This window comes from Acanthochromis polyacanthus, chromosome 16 (assembly GCF_021347895.1).
Source record: "Acanthochromis polyacanthus isolate Apoly-LR-REF ecotype Palm Island chromosome 16, KAUST_Apoly_ChrSc, whole genome shotgun sequence".
Classification (NCBI taxonomy): Eukaryota; Metazoa; Chordata; class Actinopteri; family Pomacentridae; genus Acanthochromis; species Acanthochromis polyacanthus.
This window is the reverse complement of record NC_067128.1, coordinates 19,467,034-19,490,502: the sequence shown is the minus strand read 5'-3', so window position 1 is coordinate 19,490,502 and position 23,469 is coordinate 19,467,034. Positions and strand designations below refer to the sequence as shown.

The window sequence follows — 23,469 nt, the reverse complement described above, 5'->3', positions numbered from 1 at the left end:
TATTTAGCTTTATAAATTGATTCTACAAGTGTTATCTTGTCTTGCTTTTTGCATATATTTGTTGTTTCCTGTCTCATAACCTGTGCTGCACTTTGCACAACTCAGTTTTTTTTAAAAAAGCATGCTGTTTTAATAATTACATTTGAAACTTGATGTGCTTTTTGTATTTAGTGTGAAAAATGCTTAGTTTGTAGAGTTTGTAAAAATGTGTGTAGGTAAATATCTATAGCATACAGAGCCATCAATGTTTCCTCCAGTATTGGTAACACCTTGGGACACATTGACATGTCTAAGAATCTATAAGTGACTCTGCTATGACCAACGATAATGTTACAAAAATGCAAGGAATTCAGCTTTGGTTGACACAGAGCAAAGAGAGACATGTGTAGAGATTGTTTCAAAAATGTAAACAATAACCTAGTTTGTAGTGTCAGCCCTTTTTCCAGTGTTGGTCACACTTGGGGTGACTTGGAAAAATGTAGAACATATTGATTCTATTTGGTTTTTTTTTTTTTCAATTTTTATACAAATAATCAATCAAAGAATGTCTTCGATGATTTTTTTTAGCATTGTTTCTTTGTCATGCTGTACACAATACATTTTTGAGTACTGTGTGCCTGTAATCATGGTGGTGTTTTCACAGAGGCGCAGAGCTTTATATAAATGTGACAGAAGCCAAAAATGACCAGAAACTGATTTAAGTTGAAAAAAAATGCTTTACTGAAGACAGTCTATGGAAGACATTAGTTTTATTTTGAAGAGTAGTATCAGAATTTCCTCCAGGATTTTACTTTTGTAACTCGGTGAAGGCGATGAACTGTTTCCAGTCACGTGCTGCAGTTTTTTTTTTTCATTTTAAGAGCTGCGCGCGCTGTTCGAAAACACACACAGAAGAACCGCGCGCAGAAGCAGCAGTAGAAGCGCGACCGCCTCAAACTTTACAGCAGTATTTCTGGTTTTACGAAGCTCGACAGAAACCTGCTCGGTAAGAGAAATAAAGCGCCGGTTATTGTTGGGGTTTTGGTGTTTAACGCTGTGCTTGTCTCTCTACTAAATGCCGTTTTTACTTGTACTGTAATATCGATACGTGTCTGTCCGTCACAACAGCCTTAAGTTTAACACTATATATATTTACCTTTTATTTAAACACGCAGATTATCGGTCCTGCTTAAATGAAGACTACTTTTAATCGATACTGACACGCTTCCTAGTTTATATCGGAGCCAGAAGTCGTCCTTGTATAAGCTACTCATCCCGCCAATTATTCATTTACCTCCACTTTAACATGCATCGCTAAGCTAACCTAAGCTAACATTCGCCGTGAGATAGCTGTAGTTGTTTCAGGCGTAGCGTTTCATCAAGCACCCTTATCAATAATCTTATCAGATACAAAGCGCGTAGATATAAAGCTCTGCTGGGTGTAGTTTACTGCTTTGGTCCTTGTACGCTCCCTAAACTGTGCCACTGACAGTCATACAAAACTCTCTCAGAGAATCTGCTAATTTAGCATCAAACACAATAGATGTGTTTAAGATGCATTGTTGTCTGTCACTCTTTACGACCTGCAGTAGGAAGTTTGCGTTCAAACCCTGTTTTTTTTTCTTTTTTTTTAAAGAATTCCTTGAGATAACAACAATGATGTTGTGGATTAACAGATTATCTTGAAATGCTTCCTCTATATTTGACTATTGTTATTTTGTGTTACCAAACAGTGTATTATATTATATATGTAAGAATCAACTGAAATGGTATAACAGTAGATTGGGAATGTGTAAATATCAGACAGTAAACACTTGACACTCTTTTCTGTAGCTCTGAGCCACATCTGAATGTATACCGGCTAGCTTTATTTCAAAGCCGTGATGCTTATAGTTATTGTGTTAACCCAGAAGACCTGATAATTGTAATCTGTATGTAGGTGAAGCTGAAAATGATGCCCACTACTACCAGGAAGAGAAAGCTCCCCTCTCTGGACTCTGACAGGTAGGCTGTGATCACACTGGGATCAAATATTTCTTTAGTTGTGGACTGCCTAATTTACTTTCAAATGTACTCTGTCATGCATTGGTGTGCTGAAATGTAATAAAAAATGTTATGCTCCAACTTTCAATACTCGGTACACAGAAATGTGTCCAGAGGAGATGTGATGGAAAATGATTAAATACTGAAAGCTGGTATTAATAATAAAAAAAAAAATCTTGATTAGATGGCAACTGATTGAAGACAAAATTGTGTCACTCTCAACATTATGTCTCTACCTGTTAGTTTGCTTTTTAAAACGCAATATCATTGGTACTAGGTCAAAACAATCACACTAGTATGGTACATTTAAATTTTTATTACTCAATACTCAGCCTAATATTAAACAGTTACACTTCCCTAACTGATATATTGTCTGTCCTCATATTCAGTTTTTCATTTGCAACTTATATGTTTTCATTTGGAAACCTGAAGACAGCTGTGTTAAATCTGTGGTATTGCAGTTATTTCTCACCTGACCTTTTTCTTCTCAAACTCCAGCCACCCGGCCAAGAAGGGGGTAAGAGAGGAGATGTCTCCTGTGAAGAGGAGATCCCCAAGAAACCCTCCAACAAGAAAGAAGCCAGTCGGTAGTCTGGACAAGGAGAATTGCCCCTCGCCACAGAAATCCCCACGCAGACCTGCAGGTAGGATTGATTACCTCTGCTAAGGAGGTTATGTGACACCCGGCGTTTGTGTGTCCGTCTGTCTGTCTGTCTGTTAGCAAGATAACTCAAAAACGCCTGGGCAGATTCAGATGAAATTTTCAGGGAATGTAGACTATGGTAAGAGGAAGAGCTGATTTAATTTTGGTGGCAATCCGGAAAGGATCCTGGATTCTGGATCACTTAGAATTTTTTTAGTATGTGGTCCAAAATGTGACAAAAACATCATTGGTTAGTATGTCGTCCAACAAATTGGAGCAAGGTATCCAGATAGCTCAACTGGTTAAGAAGGTGATTTGTAAACAGAACTGTGTCAGAGATGCAGGTTCACTTCCAGCTCATGATCCTTTACTGCATGGGTTTCCTGTTTTCCTCTCTCCCTGTGGATTAATTAAGAATGGAATAAAATTGTTCATGAAAATGTTTCCATGAAAATACAATACTTCAATTTCTAAATCGTACATAAATGTATGTGAATACAATGTTCCATGGGAATGTCAATATCCTTGGCAGAGGTCTGCGCTCTCTGAGTGCTTTTCTAGTTTTTGAAGCGTCTCACAGATGTTTTTGTTGGACATATTAGCAATATTGTTAGCAACCTTTTTATCTGGTCCTAGTGTTTAAAAAGCATCATTTTACTTTCATGTCATGTACATTTCACAGTCCTTATTTGTGTATCTTGTTCTTTTTAAGGCTCTCCAGCCCAATCGCCCCGCAAATCTCCATTCAAACCTTCCTTGGTTACAAGCTCCTTCTATGGCAAGCAGAAGCCTATGTATCTCACTCCGCTTGAAAGGAAGGCAATAAAAGAATCTCTGCCATTGCGTCTTCCTGCTCCTCCCTCTCCTCCTACTCCTTTGGCCCAAAAGCCAGAGAAGAAGACTAAGAGGAACATTAAAGGAGGCAACAAGCCAAGGAAGGCAACTACAGGATCTAGTAATGGGGGGAAGACAGCTGTCAAATACACAACCTCTACGAAGGCAATCAGGCTGTCCAAAGTCAACAGCAGGTTTGTTTTTACTCACACCACAATCCAATCATGACTGTTATGTTGGTGCTTCAGCAACTTTATGGCAACACGCTTTAGTGCCTTGGACCTCTAAGGTTTTCCGATGTTTCATTATATGGGTTGTTGTACTTATGCTTACCTTTAATTTGTCTTTCCTAAAAACTGCTTTATTTAATTCAACAGTAAAGCTGCTAAACCGACAGCCACTACCGCCACGGCACCTGTCAGCAACAAACCTGTAGAGTCTAAGAAAGCAATCACCATCACTTTCAGCAGCCTGAAGCCCAAGCCCAAGATCTTTGTTGGAGCTGCTTTCTTCGGTACAGAAAAGAAACCTCGGTCCATGTACAAGAAATCTGCACCAAAATCTTCCACCAGGCCAGCTTCAGTTCCAGGGAAAAGCAAAAAGGTACTGCCACAGACAAAGAGCGAGAAACCAAAGCAGCAGGTTGCTTCAGTGATGACCCAACAGCAGAAAGAACCAGAAAAGGTGAGTTCAGTTTTTTGTTGTTTATTTACAGGCCAGATGATAAGTTGTCACCAGCATATTTTAAAATGTTATGCCATCTCTTAACGTCAGTTTTATTTGATGCCACAAAGTGAATTCTGTATCCTACGTAAAGCTGGTTTACATTGTTCTTACTGTGCATTTTGAATGTTGACAGAAAACAGTTTTTGGTTCTTCTTGGGCAGCACAGTGAGATATGTTCTATTAAAAGCTTTATTAGATTAGTGGGTTTGGAGCATGGGAAGGTTTCCTACATTACGGCACTGAATCACCTCTGGGCCTCTTTATTCTTTGACCAACAGTCTAGTTTCATGCTGTGAACTGGAACTAAAAGCTTAATAGTTGTAGAGTTAAGAGTGAGATGGAGCACAGGGAGCAGTATTAATTCATTTACTTGCCCAAAGAGCAGAATTAGTTCAAATATAGGGCAATTTTAAACTATTTTGAAGAAAAAAATGGGATGCATTTTTAAAATTTCTCAATATATCTTAAGAAATACCTGAATAACAAGCAGACAAAAAAGGTGCAAACATGGCTACACTCATCTTTGATGGGGTTAAACAGAAGACCTTTCAAAGTCAAACTTACATTAAAAGAAAGAATGAGCAAAATGTAGAATCTCTGCAGATGTTTAAGAAAGAATGGCTTCTTCCAAATTTATCCTGTCTAACAGGTCCACAAAAATCTTCACATCTGCTCAAAGATGAAGTGTTTTTTCCTAAATTCAGAGTTTTTAATAAGACAGTAGTGCAGTACACAATCAAATGTGGTCAGACAAATGATTTCCAGAACATGGTGCTGTATGTTTTAGAACTGCAACTATTACAGTAACTGTTAACCTTTTTTGATGAGGGATTAATCACTAGAAGTAATTTCTTAAAGGAAAACAAGAGGCAAAATTCCCGCCTTCTTAAATGTAAATCTTTTCAGATTTGTTTACTCATCTGACAATAGACTTACTCTTGTTGGGTTCGAGACAAAACAAGACATTTTAGGATGTCATCTTGGGCTTTTGGAGACACATTTTTTGACCACAGCTCTTATGCTAATATGTGGTGTGTTATGCTTGTTATAATCATAAGCCATTTTCTTCTCTATGCTGTTTATGTTACATTATAGAGGACATATTCTAAGGATCTAGACATAATTTCTGACTCACTGACAATCAGTGTGTAACATGGAGAATATCCAACTTTAGTGCTTCACTTAATAAGCAAAATGGGGAAGTTGCTGTTTGGGGTCCGGGGTAACTGTTAAAAATGTGAAGAGTAAAATTCTAAAATGATGTCAGACATGTATATTAGATCCTTCTTCTTACACCATCAGTGCCTTTGTTCTTTCCCGTGTTGTAAAGGATCCTCAGGGACATAAAGTTGATTCTTTGATTTATTTATTTTTTTTCAGGTCATGAGTCATCACTGAGCTTTAGAGATGACGCTTAAATGTTGCTTCTTTGTCACTGGTACACCTCAAGCCTGTAATTTAAAGGCCGCTGTGAGGCTCCACAAGTCAAAGTAGCAAAACTGCAAATTAATTAGTAGCCTGATTTTCATTTATTTCTTTTCATCCCAGAGCAAATACTGTTCTGTTGATTGTCTGGTTGCTTCTTGCAGACTGCTGTCCGTCCAGTCCATATGGAGGAGAACCAACTGGACAAGAAACCGAGAACAAAGTGTGATCCAACAGACTGGATGGACTCAGACGATGAGCCATTACAGAGGTACATTACTGATGCGTGGGAATTTCACTGTCCTTGGTTTTGTTTTAAATTTTTAGGTTTTCTTGCAAATCGAAAGAAATTGTCTGAAGCTTAATCGACATCAGGAAGCAGCATAGCATTTAATTTGAGATGTTTTTAGAAATCTGTGACTCTTTGGCAATAAAATGTTCTGTACAAGAATCTTCTATTTTTAGTTTCTCTTTTTCACTGCACTTTGGTTGAGGAGAAAATCTGTCACTCCAGGTAACCAGTGATCTTCACTTTCTTCCCTCAGGTCTCCGAAAATGTTGAGAGAGAAATATTTAGTAAGCCAGGAGGTTAAAATTGTGTTGTCAAGGACCTCAACCTCAAGTTCTGCATCTACAGCCTCATCCTTCAACACCCAGGTACACACAACACATGTTGATATGTTTGTTGAATAGAACTTTTGCCCTTTAATTTCTAAAGTTTGACAGAATCTAAGCAGGGATGTGGGCCAATTGTCACAATGGTTTGTGAGCAGCATGGTACCCTCATTACCACACATACATGAGGATCTGCTAGGGTCAGAGTGAGGTTCATCACCTATCAAAGAGTCCACACACACCATAAAGTGGATGTCAGTGGCTTCAACAACATCATATCTATAGTGTCAGTAGTTATCTGTGTGTATCCACAAGACAGTGTAGTCCTGGTTTAAACTAGATATGTATTTTTAATACTGAACTCTTTTCTTTCCCAGGATGATTCTGAGCCTGTCTTTGACCTGAGTGACATAAACCCGAGCAGTGCTGCCTCCAGCCCGCCCAAAGGTGTGTATACATGCTGTTTTAGTCCCAGTGCTCCAACTAAATACTGACTGGCACAAACCAAGTCCTGTAGACCTCAACTGCAGTGTTGTTGCTCTATCTGAATGTTTCCAAAGTCACTGTTATTACATGACTGTTTTAATTTCCTTCAGAGCCTGCAGCGGTCTACCCCATATTTGGTTCTGCCTCCAAAAGGTGAGACACTTTGTTTATAAGCTGTATTTATGCTGTATAGGTTAACAAGGCACAGAGGGAAATTTCTGCACGATGAGAACCAAAGAGCATGTCTAGCATGAAGTAAAAGATTTTAGATTCAGAATATGGTGGATAAGTTGCATCTTTTTTGATAGAGAAATGCTAGGACAATGGAAAGGAAAAGAATGAAATGGGACAGTCACTTATACGACTAGGCTGAAGATGCTTAATCCTGTCCTTATTAGTTTGAAGAAGTAATTTTACCATTTATAAATAAAGTGCAGTGTGTACCACCTTGCAGTTTAGAGCCACTTTACATGCTATGCTGTTGTTGTCTCACTTTTGTGTTTAATTTTGTTTACCTGTTTTGCATCAGCTGAAACACTGCATTGTTCTTTATGTGCAAAGGTTGAAGAAAGCAGCTCTGCGTTCTCCGGTGTCCTGCAGCACCCCCTCTGGCTCAGTAATGTCAGTTCAGCCTCCGTCTGCAGCAGCTAAAGAGCGAAGTGTTCGCAGGAGGAAAGAGAAGCAGGATGACGACCAGCTCATCATTGTAAGACAATGATTAACATTGTTTGGTTGTCATGTTTTGGTTCGACACTGTATGTCAGAAATAGGTTAGAGCGAGAGAAAGTGGAGTTTAATGTTGAACATACGCGTGTATTTTTTTTTTCTATCAGGATGCAGGTCAGAAACAATTTGGAGCAACAACCTGCAGCTCATGTGGGATGGTATACAGTGCAGATAATCCAGAGGACAATTTCCAACACACCCAGTTCCACCAGCGCTTCCTTGACTCCATCAAATTTGTGGTAAAACTTGTCCTCCTACTTTCAGTCTCTCTGAACTCTTGAGTACAGAGACGTCTTAAAGGTTATGCCTATTTAAAACTGCTGCCAAGTTACTGGGACCAGGAAAGCAAACTGCTCCAAGCCCTGAATACAGAGCACTGTCACTTCAAGAATGACCTCATAACTTGTGCAATTTGTTGGTTCCAGCCAGTGATAATTTGATAATGATGACCAAGGCTCATAAATGCAGCATTCTCCCTCTGTTGTGTTTTCAGGGCTGGAAGAAGGAGCGGGTGGTGGCCGAGTTCTGGGATGGAAAAATTCTTCTGGTTATGCCAGATGATCCCAAATATGCTATAAAAAAGGTTTGATCCTGCACACTGGACACACATAAGTTTCTTTCTAGACATGTGTGGTTTGAAATCGGTTGTCAGAAATGAGACTAAAGTGTACAGACCTGTCCTTTAATGCTGATTTTAATGCCCTTTTGCTGTTTGTTTGACTTCAGGCTGAGGACGTGCGCCGTGTAGCGGACAGTGAGTTGGGTTTCCAGCAAGTGACTCTGAGCAGACCAACGCAGGCTAAAACCTACCTGTTCATCAACACAGAGCGGATGGTGGTGGGATGTCTCGTTGCTGAACACATACGACAGGTAGGACTGCGTGTGTAAACGGATGTGCGTGCATTCTTTTAGTCGTTTCTTTGAGAGTACTTATTGATCGAATAAATTGCTGTAACTGTAGCAGAGTTGGCCTTATGAATTAAAGACAGACATAAAGAGCTTATTGACGTGTCCCTTTCTCAAAGCAGAAATTTTGACTCTGTTGTGTTCAAGTGACATGAACCAGGAGCTGAAACAGCTACATGAATTTGTGCCATCATTCTTTTTTTTTTTTTTTACCTGCACTTTTTCTTGCAAACTGTAAACTTTTTGATAGAAGAGAAGATTTTGAACCTCGACATTACATCTCACAGATAAATGCAGGGTTTGCAACAGAGATTAAAACCTGCTCATAGAGTTAATTGGAGTGAAAATTATAAACTAATTAGAGTGAAAGATAAACTAAGGTAGTTTTTTTTTCTTTTGTTCTCACTTCACTGATGTAGCCTCACACTCCAGTCTGAACCACAAACGCTCCCAAGGATTCTACAGTTGGGTTTTTCTACCGTTTATCAGATGCAGGGCCTAAACTTAAGCAAAAACTGTCCTAAGAGTTCTCGGATAAGAGGACAAAAGATACTATACTGGTCTGACTTTAAGTGGAAATATTCTTTTTAAGTGGGCAGATTACAAGTGTCCTTCAAAGAGATGTTTGCAGTATGGTTTGTGTACAGCTGTAGTGTTGGTAGAGCAGTGAGTGAAGTCCATCTTGTCTTTCAGAGTTAATTAACCCTTCATGTTATGTTAGATCAGTCATATCTGCAGACATTTCTGAAGGCTCCTGTAAAATCTTTTGCTGCCATGACAGACATGATTTCACAATTAATGAAAATGAGTTCATAGCATCTTTTCTGAGGAGAAAACTAAAAGAAATTAAACTGCCAAGAAGTACAGCTGTCGGTACAAAAACAGCTTGGAGGAATCTACTCACTACAGTAACTCAGTCAGTTATATCCACTGTGAAAGTGACTTAAAAACATCGAATTATAAAGTTTAGTAAGCTGCCAAATGCCATTGTTCTGTCAAATGGCATTAGGACAATGAAAGTTTTTGGTCAAATAACGGCACATTTTCTTGGGAGAAAACCACCAAACTCTCCATGCACGCTCTACAGTGCCAGATCCCTTCAGAAACTGAGGGAAAACCTCAACAGTGTCCCTGCTTGTTTATTTTATGTCCTGTATTTAATTTAATCTGAATCAGTAATATTTCATCCTATAAATTATCAGCTCATGTCAGTTAAGGCTTGCAGGCATGCTGACGTGTATAAATACCCTCCAGGCTTACAGAGTCCTCGAGCAGCCGGATCAACACAAGGATATGACAAAGGACGACTTCATGGAGCGACACAGAGCCTGGTGCTGCTCCACCATCCCAGAAAAAGCTCTGTGTGGGATTAGTCGTATCTGGGTCTTCAGCCTGGCAAGACGGCAGGGCATCGCCACCCGCATGCTGGACACTGTCAGGTACAGTGTCACACTCACACATGTAGCTTCGCCATATAAAATTTCCTGATGAGAAATGATTGTCATAGATCAGCTGTTTCATGTTAATATGGTTTTGTTGAAATATCTAAACCAGTAATAGCAGAGTTATGTAAAACTTTCTCATCTTTCTCAACTGCCTTGTTTCCGTGGTCAGAAAATCAGTTTTTCCAGTTAAGCTACCACTTTAATTGGATGTAAATTTGAAGTATAACCACTTCAAATATCGCTATTCTCAAAACACAGGAAAAACATGAACTTAAGGTTAAAAGTAGAACTAGATCCGTGTGTAAGTGGTGAGTGATCTTTAATGGACAATTTGTTAAGATTCAAGTCTTGATTCCTTCTTCCAAATAATTTGACTCACCTCAGAGTTTATTGTGAGCACTAAATTTTGTCTAATTCGGACAAATTTTTAGCATTGCCATGTTTCAATTCCAGACGGGTCCATAAATATTTGTAAATTGTCACATTTTTCAGTATTTTGGCTCTGTACACCACCACAATGGATTTGAAATGAAACAATCAAGATGCGCTTTAAGGGCAGACTTTCAACTTTGACTGTAAACACATCCTCAGGACACACAGTTTTGTGGAACTTCTTGTTTTCTTCAATTTCTACAACAGAGTTAGAAACTTCGTAGTTGGCATGACCCCATAAAACTGCCTAAAAATAGGAAATGCACTATATGCAGAAATAAACTAGAATTATCACTGATGTTCTTTTCAGAGAAAGCTTAGAATTTAAAATTTTCTTGTTTATGCCTCCACTTAAGAGCTGATGGATGCTTACTTTATTAATCCCAGGGGAAATTCAAGCAACACAACTAATTACCTAAACTGTGCAATGGGACGAGCACTCCCACAAAATGTTTGAACCAATTTTAAAAAAGACTGTCACACAGCCACGTGTTCATCATTGAGATGCTATGCTGATCTTTCCCATTCATTTTTCTTAGGAGTACATTCATGTATGGCAGTCACCTAACCAAGAATGAAATGGCTTTCTCTGATCCGACGCCCGACGGCAAACTCTTCGCCAGCAAGTACTGCAACACACCAGCCTTCCTCGTTTACAACTTCATAGCGTGAGGTTGGACAAAGAGTTTCTGAATATGTTGATTAAAGATGCCTTACTGAGTTCACTGAGGCATTGAATTGGAAAGTACCATGTTAACAGATCGTCAGGCAATTGTTTAAGTTGTCTATCGTATGCAAAGCGACAGCTGTTCAGGTTTGTCCTTGATGAGGCTTTAGTTCTGTATGAGTGCTAAGTTTTGGTTGTATAATTCTCATCCAGTTTGTCTTCAGGATTATGTAGGTCTAGTGTCTTTAAGGGTGAATGATACACCACTCAGTATTGATATTCAGTGCTGCCAGGTTCTCTGTTGAATGTTGTTTGTATAATGGCAGCACATTGGTATATTTTTGCCGACTACAAAGTTCTAATGTGCAGTGACTGGAGACATTTCATGAGTTTATCTTGGACTGGGAGATCATTTTGTCTTTCTGTGCTCAAGTTAATGACAACTTTAAGCCTCTTTGATAAAACAGGTTCTTAATTTTTGTTTTGCTACCAGTTTTCTAGGCACATTGAACGGAAATATTTACAGACACCAACCTGTTGAAAGGTGGGCGCCGTTGTTTCGAGGCATTTCTACTGTAAATAGATTTAATAAACATGTTGCCTTTGTTTTATGAAGTTGGCTTGTTTCTTAAAAAAAATCAGACTGTGGATTAATTGAATTTAAAAAAAAAATCTTTTTAGGAATAAAGTGGATCATTTGTGCACCTTAAACTGCAGTTAAACTGTAGTCTATTTGCTTTGCATAAAGACCATCAGAAATGCAAATACATGTGGTGGATAAAGAGCTACCTGAAGCTGGAATAAAAAACATAAAAAATCAGTCTATTTAGGTGTACAGTTCTGACACATCTTCTATTTTTGCATATTTGTCACACTTAAAACTTGCTGTGACTTCATGTTACTGACAGTTCTCCCTTAATACATATGACAGCGCATCATATTCATTTACATTAAGTCAATGTTAAGACTTCTTCAAATGTTCCTGCCATACAGACAGCTTAATGAACAAGATCCACTAATTTATTTACATGTGGAGAAACTATTATAACATGTAATACAATTACAATAGCTTTCCACGTTCCTTGGCGGAGTAATTATAATCCAATAATATAGCATTATTATTCTCAAATATGCTATTCTGCATAATGGGTACATTTCCATTGATACTTTCAGTATATTTGATACAAATTGTTTTGTAATTTTAAAAGTATAAATGCAATAGCAAGATAAAAAAAACAAGTAAGGAAGTAATAAACAAAAACTTCCACATATTCATTATAAAGGCTGAGAATGGAATACTCACTCAATACGATGTTACTCTGAACGAACTGCAAACCATGAAACAAAGTTGCCACCTAGTGGTGACAATAGACAGTTGCTTGTATGTAAACACTGGTGGAAAATAACTAAGTATACATACACTACTGTTCAAAAGTTTGGGGTCACCCAGACAATTTCATGTTTCCCATGAAAACTCACACTTTTATTCATGTGCTAACATAATTGCACAAGGGTTTTCTGATCATCAATTAGCCTTTCAACACCATCAGCTAACACAATGTAGCATTAGCACACAGGAGTGATGGTTGCTGGAAATGTTCCTCTGTACCCCTATGGAGATATTCCATTAAAAATTCCTGCTGTCAGCATGCCAATTGCACGCTCTCTCAAATCTTGCCACATCTGTGGCATTGTGCTGTGTGATAAAACTGCACCTTTCAGAGTGGCCTTTTATTGTGGGCAGTCTAAGGCACACCTGTGCACTAATCATGGTGTCTAATCAGCATCTTGATATGGCACACCTGTGAGGTGGGATGGATTATCTAAGCAAAGGAGAAGTGCTCACTATCACAGATTTAGACAGATTTGTGAACAATATTTGAGAGAAATGGTGACATTGTGTACGTGGAAAAAGTTTTAGATCTTTGAGTTCATCTCATAAAAAATGGGAGCAAAAACAAAAGTGTTGCATTTATATTTTTGTTGAGTGTAGTTTCACTTCAACACATGTCGAGGGAAATATAGTACTTTCTACTCTGCTACATTCATCAAGTAATGACATCATTTATGATCACATATCAGTGAGGACTAAACCAGCACTTTTACTTTGATACTTTAACTGCATTTTGCTGCTAATAGTCAGCATTTTCATGCAGGCCTTTCACTTGTAATGGAATATTTTAATGTTTCAATTTAAAATGGATAATTGAGGGGTTGACAAGTTTGATGTAGAGCAGCAGTTGATGACAGAAACATTGTGAGAGCTGTAAAGAAGGACCCAGAACTGTTAGCGTTCAGAAACAACCTCCTGTTGGCAGTAAACTTCATAGACAAAAGTACAGAGGCTACACCAGAAGATGCAAAGATCTCATTAGCAAGAGGAATAGGAAGGCTGGGCTGGGATAGGCTCATTCATCTTCACTGATGATGGCAGCAGCAAAATAAACTCAGATGTCTACAGAAACATTTTGTCTTCCAATTTAAAGAAAGATGTAACCAAACTGATTGCGAGATCCTTCATCGTGCAGCAAGATAATGACGAAAAACGCACTGCCAGAACAACAAGGAAGTGTATTTCTGTTTCATCCTCTGGTTTCTTCATACCATTGTACTCAGGATGTAATTCACTTCGCCTTGCAAACTTCTGTTTGAGACATAATCTCCTCCCACTATCCTTGCTTGTGCTGCTTTTAACTTTCGTCTGCATCAGCAGATACTTCGCGTAGATGTTTTGGGAGTGTAGATGAGTCAAGTTTTGTGATATTAGAAGTGCTCGGAATCTCGGAAACTCCCATCTACGTCATTGAGAAGTTCAAATAAAAGACGCATTACTGAAGATAACATCCATTTATACTTTTGACATTGATACAGTAGAAAAACACAAACGTATAAAAGCAGTGTTCTGGGCTTTCAGTCTAATTTGATGAAAGCAAGAATTGTTTCAGTTTACAGTAGTGAAAAAGACGTAAAGTAACAGGTAATGAAGGTGAAAACTGTCAAACTAAAGGTAGACAGTGCAAGATAGAAAAGACAACATACAGAGCAATATTTAAATATTAACTGACGGTTGATGACTCAACATTTAATGAAGGTCAGCATTTTAGTTTTTAAATTATTGCAAAAGACTGTCAGTGAAAACAGGTTATTGTGTAGCCTTCAAGTTTTATCCCTGAAGGAAACAAATATCTATGATCCCATTTAACAAATTCATGACAGACGGGACCCTAAATGCACCACAACATTCTTAACCTGCAGCTTTAACGTGGAAATGATTACTAGTTGTGTAAATTAGTCAATAACAATCACCTCACAGGGTGTTTTGTCCAGCTGGGCGTTGCTCTCTAAAGCCTGGACTATCTGAGCAGCTGATGGTCTCTTTTTGGGGTCTTCCTCTGTGCAGAGATAGAAGAGCTCCACCATCCTCCGGTATGAGCCGCCCAGAGCCTCGGTGTCCAGAGGCGGCCTTGTTCCCAACCGCTTATAGTAGGCGTCCTCATCGAAGCTCTCTTCCATAGAAGAGTCTTCTGAAACACAAGAGTTTACAGAGCAAGATTTGATGATTTTTGTAAGAGGTGACTCCAAAACTTTGAACAGAAAAAGGACAAAAATAAGTTTGCAGAAACCGGCAGAACACAGGCTATTAAGCCTTCAGTACAAGTGAGCTAGATACAATCACAGCCTCCTGCACCTTCCATTGTGTTTCACAGTAGCATTGACTTTATGCAAATCAACATACCATGTTCATACAATAAACCACCAACAAGCAAACCAATCACAGTTGCTGTGACATCGCTGAAGTCACATTTCTAGAATTCTTTAATTATACATCAAGCTTCAGCTTTAGTTTGTACAGTACAGGTGGCTAAATGAGATGCTGCGTGAAGATTTCTCTCCCACTGGATTTGATTTATCCTGTTTCAGATGTTGAACAAATGTTTAGATTCACAGTGACTTAGCAACAAAACAAAAAATAGTTGTACTTATTTTTGCCATTTTTGTCATTCAGTAAGTCAAGGGAATGTTTTATAAAGTTCTTATTTTACCCAACAAAGGAGCAAAAAACAACAATACTAAATTTACAATCACATAAGACAAAGAAAGAAGCACCAATTTCTTGCATTTGATATGTCCAAACTGAGAAATGTTAGCTTTTTTTTTTTTGTCTTGATGAAACAACTGCTGGTTTTACTGCTCATGACAAACAAATGTATTATGTGTGGATGCTTGTGCTCTCCACAGAGGAGTATTTCACCTTCACCCTCATCATCATCATCATCCTTCTCCAGCATCTCCAGATGAGGCATGGCCAGTGTCATCATCTCCCACAGAGTCAGGCCGTAGGCGAAGATGTCGGCCTTGTCCGTGATCTCCCCTCCCTCCTCAAAAGTTTCCTTCGGGTTCCACGGCTCCGTGCCGATGTATTCTGCATTTGGATCAGACACTGAGGACACAGAGAAACGTTTTTAATCAAGCTCTATTTGGAATTGATGACTATTTAACGACAAAACCTTCAATTTGTCTGGATTGAGCCAATGACGTCACACTAAAATGACATTACCTTTACATACAATGCTTGCGATCTTTGAAACCACAAAGGAAAATCCAGCAGTTTGCAATTAGTTACAATCAAATCCATGGGAAATGGGAGAGACCCCTACAGGCTGATAATATGTATATATGAGAAGAATTTATGTTTCTGTCTGGGCAGAAAAACAAAGTCAATCAATATGCTGTAAACAGTCGTTTCCACCCAAACGTTTCTGCCAATTTTGTACTTTAATCCATGATTCATGCCACTTGTGTACACAAACACACCCACACAGTCTGAACCGGCAAATCCATCAGTTTACTGATGACTTTCAATAAAAAGGGACCACACCTCATTTGATAAATGGATGAAGTGATCTGAAATCAGCAGACAAAGTCGATTAAAGACACTTGAGTCTGAGGCCTGTCCATGTGCGAATGCACAAAATCAAACTTTGAAACACTTGCTTTCCAGCAGCAGCCTTTGTGGGACGAGTCCAGACAACATATGGGTGTGATGGGACTCTATATTGAAGCACAATAATCTCTGAACGCTAAACTAATTCCAGAAAGAAAACAATGGACTGAAATACACTATTGATTAAATATAGATTTTGAAATGTTGATGAGCTGGTATACTGGGCAGTATGTATGCACATCTCCCCGTATATAACCAAGTATTCAGCCAAACCATAACATAAACAGTATTTTATATTTTAAAATGTACAAAAGGCAGAGCTACTTTAAATGCAGCTGATAAATACTATAGTATTGTTATCTACTTATTCCAAGACTGACAGATGGATTAAAATGTTTAAAAGGAGGGAGGATTGTAGTGAGAGCTGTGGGGTGTTAAATTAATCAGATAATGATTAAGTCTACATACTATTCATATTGTATTTTAATTTATAATGCTCTGAAAGGCATCAATTTTGTTTTAAAAAAAATCACAAAAATGTTCTTTATCCTACTGGGAAAGGCACTGATATTTTATCTAGGAATGAAGCTAGTGTAGAAAACAAACGAGGACAAATATTTGTAACGAGGGAGAAGCACCTTGGAAGTTATTCCATAACTTGTCAGCTTTTTGGCGCCAGATTGCATTCTCCAAAACATTAAAAAACTGTCAAGCATTTACATAAAAACATCTTCCAGGGCACACAGATCTGCATGCCAACTCATATGATAAAATTCAATACGCAAAAGCAGCAAACACAGCTCATAAATCCTTCAACTCTGTATAAAAAGGTATCTACAGGGCGGGCCATAAGTTTCCATACATAGGAAAATGTATGATGTAAATTTGATGTTTCAGATACCCTAGAGGATGCATTTGATGGTACCTTTGGGGGCACTTGAAGGTCATGGTGTATCAGGTGAAGATACAAGACACAAATCATCTCAAGGAACGTATCACCAATGCCAGTACAAGCATAACTTCAACTGTGCTAATGCAAGTTCATCAACAGTGGAAAACACGTAGTAACGCGTTTTCGAAACAATGGTAATCATACAGAGCACATTATAGAAATAAAAATGGTTATCCAGTATAAAATGTTTATTCCTCCTATGTATGGAAACCTATGGCCCACCCTCTAGTAACACAGAACAGTGAAAAAAAAAGATTAAGATGCAAAGGGATGACTGCAAACTGCATTATAGGAAGTGCAACCTGCATGTAAATATACAAAGTTTTTGCAGTTTTTAACATTTTAACTAAGCAATAGATCCCTGTGACGGCTGTCTAAGATGCCATTTTCAAGCAAACTTTGAACTGATTAAGTTCTATATAGATTTGTTTTAATCAATTTAGGCTGCTGCTTTGGTGTCTTCTTACTGATGTGTTTGAAGTCCTGAATGCAGTGAGCATTGTGACAGACTTTTCCCATCGTCATACAGCGCTGTAAGCATATCCACCTCAAAGCTAAGCGCTTGTTTTCATTACTGAAAAACCAAGCTCACCTCTCATGTTCTCGTCCAGCTGCAGAGAAACACCGACATCACAGATTTTCACCGTCTCAAAGTTGCCTTTGATGACCACATTGCATGACTTCATGTCGCCGTGCAGCAGCTTCTTCTCATTGTGCAGATACTGTAAAGACAAACAAACACAGCATTCCCACCCGTCAACAGTCGTTTGTGTTGATGTTGTTAAATCAAATTTGAAGATGGCAGATGCTGACAGAAGACGAAAATGTTTTGGGGAAAAAAACCAAAATACGTTGATCTGTAAGTCAAGAAGTTAAAACTAAAAGTTGAATTTAAGCTGAGCAACAATTTCAATACATGGAGCGACACGTGTGACGTTAATTCAATGTAATCTATGCGTTGGCAGCAGGTAGATGAATCACCTGCAGGCCGCGGGCCACATGCAGCGCCACTTTCTCTATGTTGGCGGCAGGGAAAGCCTTCAGACTGTCCTTCTTCCTCTTCTCTATCACATCATTGAGGGATTGCTCTCCTCCGTACTCCATGGCCAGACATTTGGAGCCGTCTTTAGCCGTGGCAAAGGCACGGAAACCTTAATGTTGAAGCAAGAAACACAGAATTACCACCAGAAATGTAACGCAGCATCACAAGCTGATTGACCTTGGCAGAATGTAATGGAATCAATGTGAAATAAGTCACATTTTATAACAACAGCCAACATGAGATGCGTCTTGGTGAGGAATGTCAAAAACGTACAAAATAGCCCTTGCTTTGAAGTTTGCCGTTTGCTGTCAAATTTATCTAAATTGCAAATTTGCCCACTTTTTGTTCTGTGCGTTTTAAAACCGATGAAACATATGAAAAAATAAAAACAAGTTGATAGTGAACTGTGGGATCCAGTAAAATGTCAAATACAACTATGTTACTATACTACCTGCTGTAATGAGACGTGAAATGTTGGGATGCCTTTGACAACAATCAGTCTACGGTGCGTACCTAAAATAAAGCATCGACTTGTTGCTCTAGTTAACCTTTTCTTGGACATTTAAGTCTGGAATTTACAGTTTAATATAATACTATTTTGACATGGAAAAATAATATTTAAGGTGACTTCAGGAGCCTGCTAGCCTAGCCGCGCTAGACAACCCACAGCAACGAATATAATTCTCTGCCAGGGTGGGTCTAGTTACCCTCCATAAGGCTCGAGGCTGGATGCTCCTAAAACTGGCCGGACCAATCACCATGAAGTGTAGAGTCAGAAGGCGGGCATAACTAATTTACGACAGAGGCGCGACGATTCTGACATAAACAACCGGCGCACAATAAACAGTTATCTTTCGACTCAGCTTTGGCCACAGCCCTTAAAGATTTGAAGCTAAAATTCAACTTGAAAGATATACAAAGGACGGCACTGAAGTGCTTCATTGAGAAGAAAGACGTATTTGGACTTATGCCGACGGGATATGGCAAATCCTTAATATACCAGTTGGCTCCGCTGGTTGGGAAGCTAATGGGACTTAGCCACAATCCGCCGGCGCTCGAGGAACTACGTCAGCCTATTCGTTGCGCTGATTGGTTGTATACCTACCCAATTGCTGCAGAGTGATTTGAAAGACAACCTTTTAGCCCGCCTCCCTCCCTGTCAAGCGGTCCTAGACCCTTGTGCCTTCAGAACATGGGTCTAGCAGGGCTAGGCTAGGGGCCTGCAGCACAAGGCCAAAATTAGTTAAGCTCTCTACATAAACTGCCTGAAGGTCTCATGTTCAATTGAGTGACTGTTTTTAGATTTATTGTTGCAGGTTTAACGTGTCATTTGGTTTTAAAATACAGCTTCTTATAAATAGAGGGAGAGTTTATCAATAAATGAATACATACAGATAATAAGACACAATTTATTTGATTTCAGATTATTCCATTCTCTACAGGATGTTTAAGTGTTGATGCTTTTACATTCTTATTTCATAACTGCAGCTCAGGTACTGTGAAATATTACAACACTTAACATTAGAAATGCAACATTTCAGTCAGACAGACTTCATCAGGCACTGGTTACTTTTCTCTTCTTCTCTTGGGTCATTTCTATCTTGGAATCAGACGTCACTTAGTTTTACACTAAAGAACCTTAATATATCCCACACCTGTTCATGTCTTGGCCTTACTTTAACAAACAGAAATGATTTCAGGAGTTTCTACATCTGATTCTTGTCTTCTGATAGCAACATATTGTTTCCATTTAATCTGGCAAAATATCACTTTTACTGTCGCTACTCACGGTCCGGACAGCGTCACATCTAATTGAAAATCATAGCTGACGGTAATCCAAGTGTTTGCAGAACCAGCTGACCACCAGCTCATTTATTCAAAATGGCAGATTTTTAGCTAGCTTCATTAAACATTCTCCTGATTGTCCTTCTTGCTCCACATTTCCATGTTTCCTTTTTTGCTAAGTAATAACTTCCCAGTGTAAAAGGGTAGAGAAAGAACTTCATCATATGGAGTCTCGTCTTACCAACAATGTTTGGGTGATTGATTCCCTTCAGGACTTCCGCCTCCTCATTGAGGCGCTGCTGGTAAACAGCCACCTGTTTGGCTGCACATTTACTGTTGATCTTCTTAACAGCCCAAGGTGACGCATTCAGCTTTTCCATCCTAGGATGAAATTGATCAATAACCCCGTGTCAAGGTGCGTTGCATTATTACTAATACAGGCACACACAAACAAACATCAAAATCAGCATATGCTGCAGCTTGAAAAAAAATATAGCACTTTTAAACAAATTGTAGATGGATTTTCAAAGGTATACCAAGGTATATCAGGTGTGTCATTTAATTGACATCACAGGTGTTTCCAAACTCATAATCAGTCAGTCTACCTATTTAAAGGGAGACAAGTAGTCACCCTGCTGTTTGGTGAAAAGGTGTGTACCACACTGAACATGGACAACAGAAAGCGAAGGAGAGAATTGTCCCAGGACATCCGAAAAAAAATTATAGACAAACATCTCAAAGGTAAAGGCTATAAGACCATCTCTAAACAGCTTGAAGTTCCTGTGACAACAGTGGCTCATATTATTCAGAAGTTCAAGACCCACGGGACAGTAGCCAACCTCCCTGGACGTGGCCGCAAGAGGAAAATTGATGACAAATTGAAGAGACGGATCGTTGGAATTGTATCCAAAGAGCCCAGAGCAACCTCCAAAGAAATTAAAGGTGAACTCCAAGGCCAAGGTACATCAGTGTCAGATCGCACCATTCGTCGTTGTTTGAGCCAAAGTGGACTTCATGGGAGACGACCAAGGAGGACACCACTGCTGAAAAAAACTCACAAAAAAGCCAGACTGGAATTTGCAAAAATGCATGTTGACAAGCCACAAAGCTTCTGGGAGAATGTCCTTTGGACAGATGAGACCAAACTGGAGCTTTTTGGTAAGGCACATCAACTCTATGTTCATAGACTCAAAAACCAAGCATACGAAGAAAAGAACACTGTCCCTACGGTGAAACATGGAGGAGGCTCAGTAATGTTTTGGGGCTGCTTTGCTGCATCTGGCACAGGGTGTCTTGAAAGTGTGCAAGGTACCATGAAATCTGAAGACTATCAAGGCATTCTGGAGAGAAATGTGCTGCCTAGTGTCAGAAAGCTTGGTCTCAGTCGCAGGTCATGGGTCTTCCAACAGGACAACGATCCAAAACACACAGCCAAAAACACCCAAGAATGGCTGAGAGAAAAGCGTTGGACTATTCTAAAGTGGCCTTCTATGAGCCCAGATCTGAATCCCATTGAACATATGTGGAAGGAGCTGAAACATGCCATTTGGAGAAGACACCCATCAAACCTGAGACAACTGGAGCTGTTTGCTCATGAGGAGTGGGCCAAAATACCTGTTGACAGCTGCAGAACGCTCATTGACAAATACAGAAATTGTTTAATTGCAGTGATTGCCTCAAAAGGTTGTGCAACAAAATATTAAGTTATGGGTACCATCATTTTTGTCCAGCCCTATTTCATTAGTTTGTTTTTTTTAAATAATTATGTTAATCAGCAATTCAAAAGTGATGGCTGATTTTGATTATTTAATTTTCAATAAATTTTTATTTATTGTTACTTTTGTGAGTTTCAAGTGATTTCAGTGAGAATTGTGGGTTTTTCCTTCTTTAACTGAGGGGTACCAACAATTTTGTCCACGTGTGTATCTAATACCAGCCCAAAGGCAAAGGACATTCACTTTACAATGAGAAAACGACACCCAATAAAGCCAGCCTTGTTTAGCCTTTATTTTGTGTTTTGTTTCCCTGTATGTTTTCTGACTAACTCATTAATCCATTAACTACATTAATGCTGATGATCTTCACTGGCATAGTTAACATTCTACAGTTGAGTCTTTTTCCTCCAATTTAGAAAAAATAAAAATCTGCCATCACATTCCCACTATATTTTTTGTATGAAACACAAAATTGTAACCTTTTTGAAGGCTGATCTGTGCTGTTAGACATTTCAGGCTCGATTAGGCCTGTTATGTACATTTACCAATGAAAAAAGCATGAATGAATCTGACATACCAGTGTGTAACCAACACACACAGACCTGATGTATGCTTGTGTTTTTTTATTTAGTTTAGGTTTTTTTCTTTTTTTACATTTATCTTACATTTATTTTACTTCATATTTATTCTTAACTTTTCATAGAATTACTTTTATCTCTGCACTGTGAATGAATGTGAGAAACGTCATTTCCTTTAACTGTGTTCTGCTGAATGACAATAAAGCTGAAGTTGAAGCGGAGGACGTAGAAAAATGCGATGAAGGCTAAGTCTAAAAATATTTCACCGATAACTGACTGACTGTGACTAACCTGTTCAGGAGGTAAACATTGACTCCAGTCCCACATCCCAGCTTCTTCATGAAAGGTGAGGCAGGGATGGTGATGGGGGTACCGCCGCTGTTTCGGCTCCTCGGTCTTACAGTTTTCGGGGTTTTAAATGAGTCTTCGACGCTGGATGCGATAGTGGAGGTCATTCTGTCAAAGAAGAACAGATGTCAATATGCCTACTGTAGAAAAACATTTGTCCTTACTGATTAGTACTGTTGACTTGACAAATTAAAAAAGAGCCTAACGAGCTTCTACTACAGTATGACTTAAAGCATTATGTCTTATAGGAGTAAGTGGTGTGCAACATGACTAAACGTGAAGTATTATGTCAATGTTTGGCAGCTTCAAAGTTGGTACCAATTAGAGCAAAAGCAGAATTAACTTTTAGAAAATTTATTAGTGAACTATTTTACATGATGTAATGAACGTTTAGTCAACAGTCTTAACGGCAAAAACCAAACTAGCATCAATACAATAACTGTAAAGTTAGCTTCTTTCGGTGAGTTACTGAGATTATTGTGGCGCCAGTCCAGTTGAAAGTGTTTCGCATTGCTTTAAGATATGAGACTTAGTCATTCACCCAACAGAAGTAACATTACCTGAACTTCTCTCCTCTGTAACAACAAAACCGCTGCAGCGAAACGGCGCCGAACATTCAAAATGACAACCAGCTCAGTCGGTACGGTGGCCGCGGAGGGACAAACAGAGCGCAAGTCGTTTGCGTTATTTACAGTTTTTCTCAATCGCTTTGATAGCCTACATTTCTCGAATCATCATCGACATTAGCAAAACAGTGAGTGTATTTCTCAAAACAATTCGTACAAATAGCAAAACACCGTGGATTAACTGCAAAAGCCAGTCTCTTGCTCAAAATCCTTAGTTCATCTCTCAAGAGTAAATATCTGTGTCAATGAACATGTCAGTGTCATCAGAATGACAAGTCATTGTGTGTGGATAAAACAGTCAAATTGCTTAGTCATGTTGTCATTGTAACAGTGTACTGTGGAGGGATGTTCTGATATAAACTATGGGTAAAGTTTTGATGCCAGTTATTGTAAATTGTAAGTTACACCTTAGTGTATGTGGGAGATTGATTGCAAGAGACTGGACAAGATTCACATTTAGGCTTTTACTGTTTGTATTATATTTTGTTGACAGACCACGTTATTGTGATACAGAAAGGAATACAGCCCTGCATAGCAAAAAGAAAAACAAA

At 38.8% G+C, this 23,469-nt stretch overlaps 2 protein-coding genes across 3 annotated transcripts; one reads left to right on the top strand and one right to left on the bottom strand.

Annotated features, from left to right (window-relative positions):
• Positions 1-875: 875 nt before the first annotated feature.
• On the top strand, positions 876-11,542 carry esco2 (establishment of sister chromatid cohesion N-acetyltransferase 2). The gene is made up of 15 exons (XM_022207339.2): positions 876-985; positions 1,919-1,983; positions 2,521-2,666; positions 3,378-3,693; positions 3,877-4,183; positions 5,815-5,921; positions 6,196-6,307; positions 6,643-6,712; positions 6,862-6,904; positions 7,313-7,457; positions 7,585-7,716; positions 7,971-8,060; positions 8,204-8,347; positions 9,638-9,822; positions 10,800-11,542. Exons 2-15 carry the CDS (start codon positions 1,931-1,933, stop codon positions 10,930-10,932), a joined length of 1,983 nt encoding a protein of 660 aa, XP_022063031.2. The 5' UTR covers positions 876-985; positions 1,919-1,930; the 3' UTR covers positions 10,933-11,542.
• Positions 11,543-13,759: 2,217 nt separating this feature from the next.
• pbk (PDZ binding kinase) lies at positions 13,760-22,940 on the bottom strand. 2 transcript variants are annotated; one of them, XM_051936633.1, is made up of 7 exons: positions 22,853-22,940; positions 22,236-22,400; positions 19,893-20,032; positions 17,806-17,975; positions 17,417-17,546; positions 15,180-15,368; positions 13,760-14,451 (listed from the first exon to the last, which is right to left on the bottom strand). In XM_051936633.1, the coding sequence occupies exons 1-7, from the start codon at positions 22,906-22,908 to the stop codon at positions 14,216-14,218; spliced, it is 1,086 nt and encodes a 361-aa protein (XP_051792593.1). In that variant the 5' UTR covers positions 22,909-22,940; the 3' UTR covers positions 13,760-14,215. The 2 variants fall into 2 exon arrangements, with proteins under 2 accessions (XP_051792593.1, XP_051792594.1); XM_051936634.1 differs by having other exon boundaries at positions 13,760-14,448.
• Positions 22,941-23,469: the final 529 nt, after the last annotated feature.

Coding starts and splice junctions, on each gene's coding strand:
- esco2 (XM_022207339.2), top strand. CDS start 1,931: ATGATGCCCACTACTACCAGGAAGAGAAAGCTCCCCTCTCTGGACTCT. Junction 7,458..7,584: donor ATGACGACCAGCTCATCATT/GTAAGACAATGA, acceptor TTTTTCTATCAG/GATGCAGGTCAGAAACAATT. Junction 8,061..8,203: donor CCAAATATGCTATAAAAAAG/GTTTGATCCTGC, acceptor GTTTGACTTCAG/GCTGAGGACGTGCGCCGTGT.
- pbk (XM_051936633.1), bottom strand. CDS start 22,908: ATGTTCGGCGCCGTTTCGCTGCAGCGGTTTTGTTGTTACAGAGGAGAG. Junction 22,401..22,852: donor TACAGAGGAGAGAAGTTCAG/GTAATGTTACTT, acceptor CTTCTTTGACAG/AATGACCTCCACTATCGCAT. Junction 14,452..15,179: donor TGATGATGATGAGGGTGAAG/GTGAAATACTCC, acceptor CTTGTGTTTCAG/AAGACTCTTCTATGGAAGAG.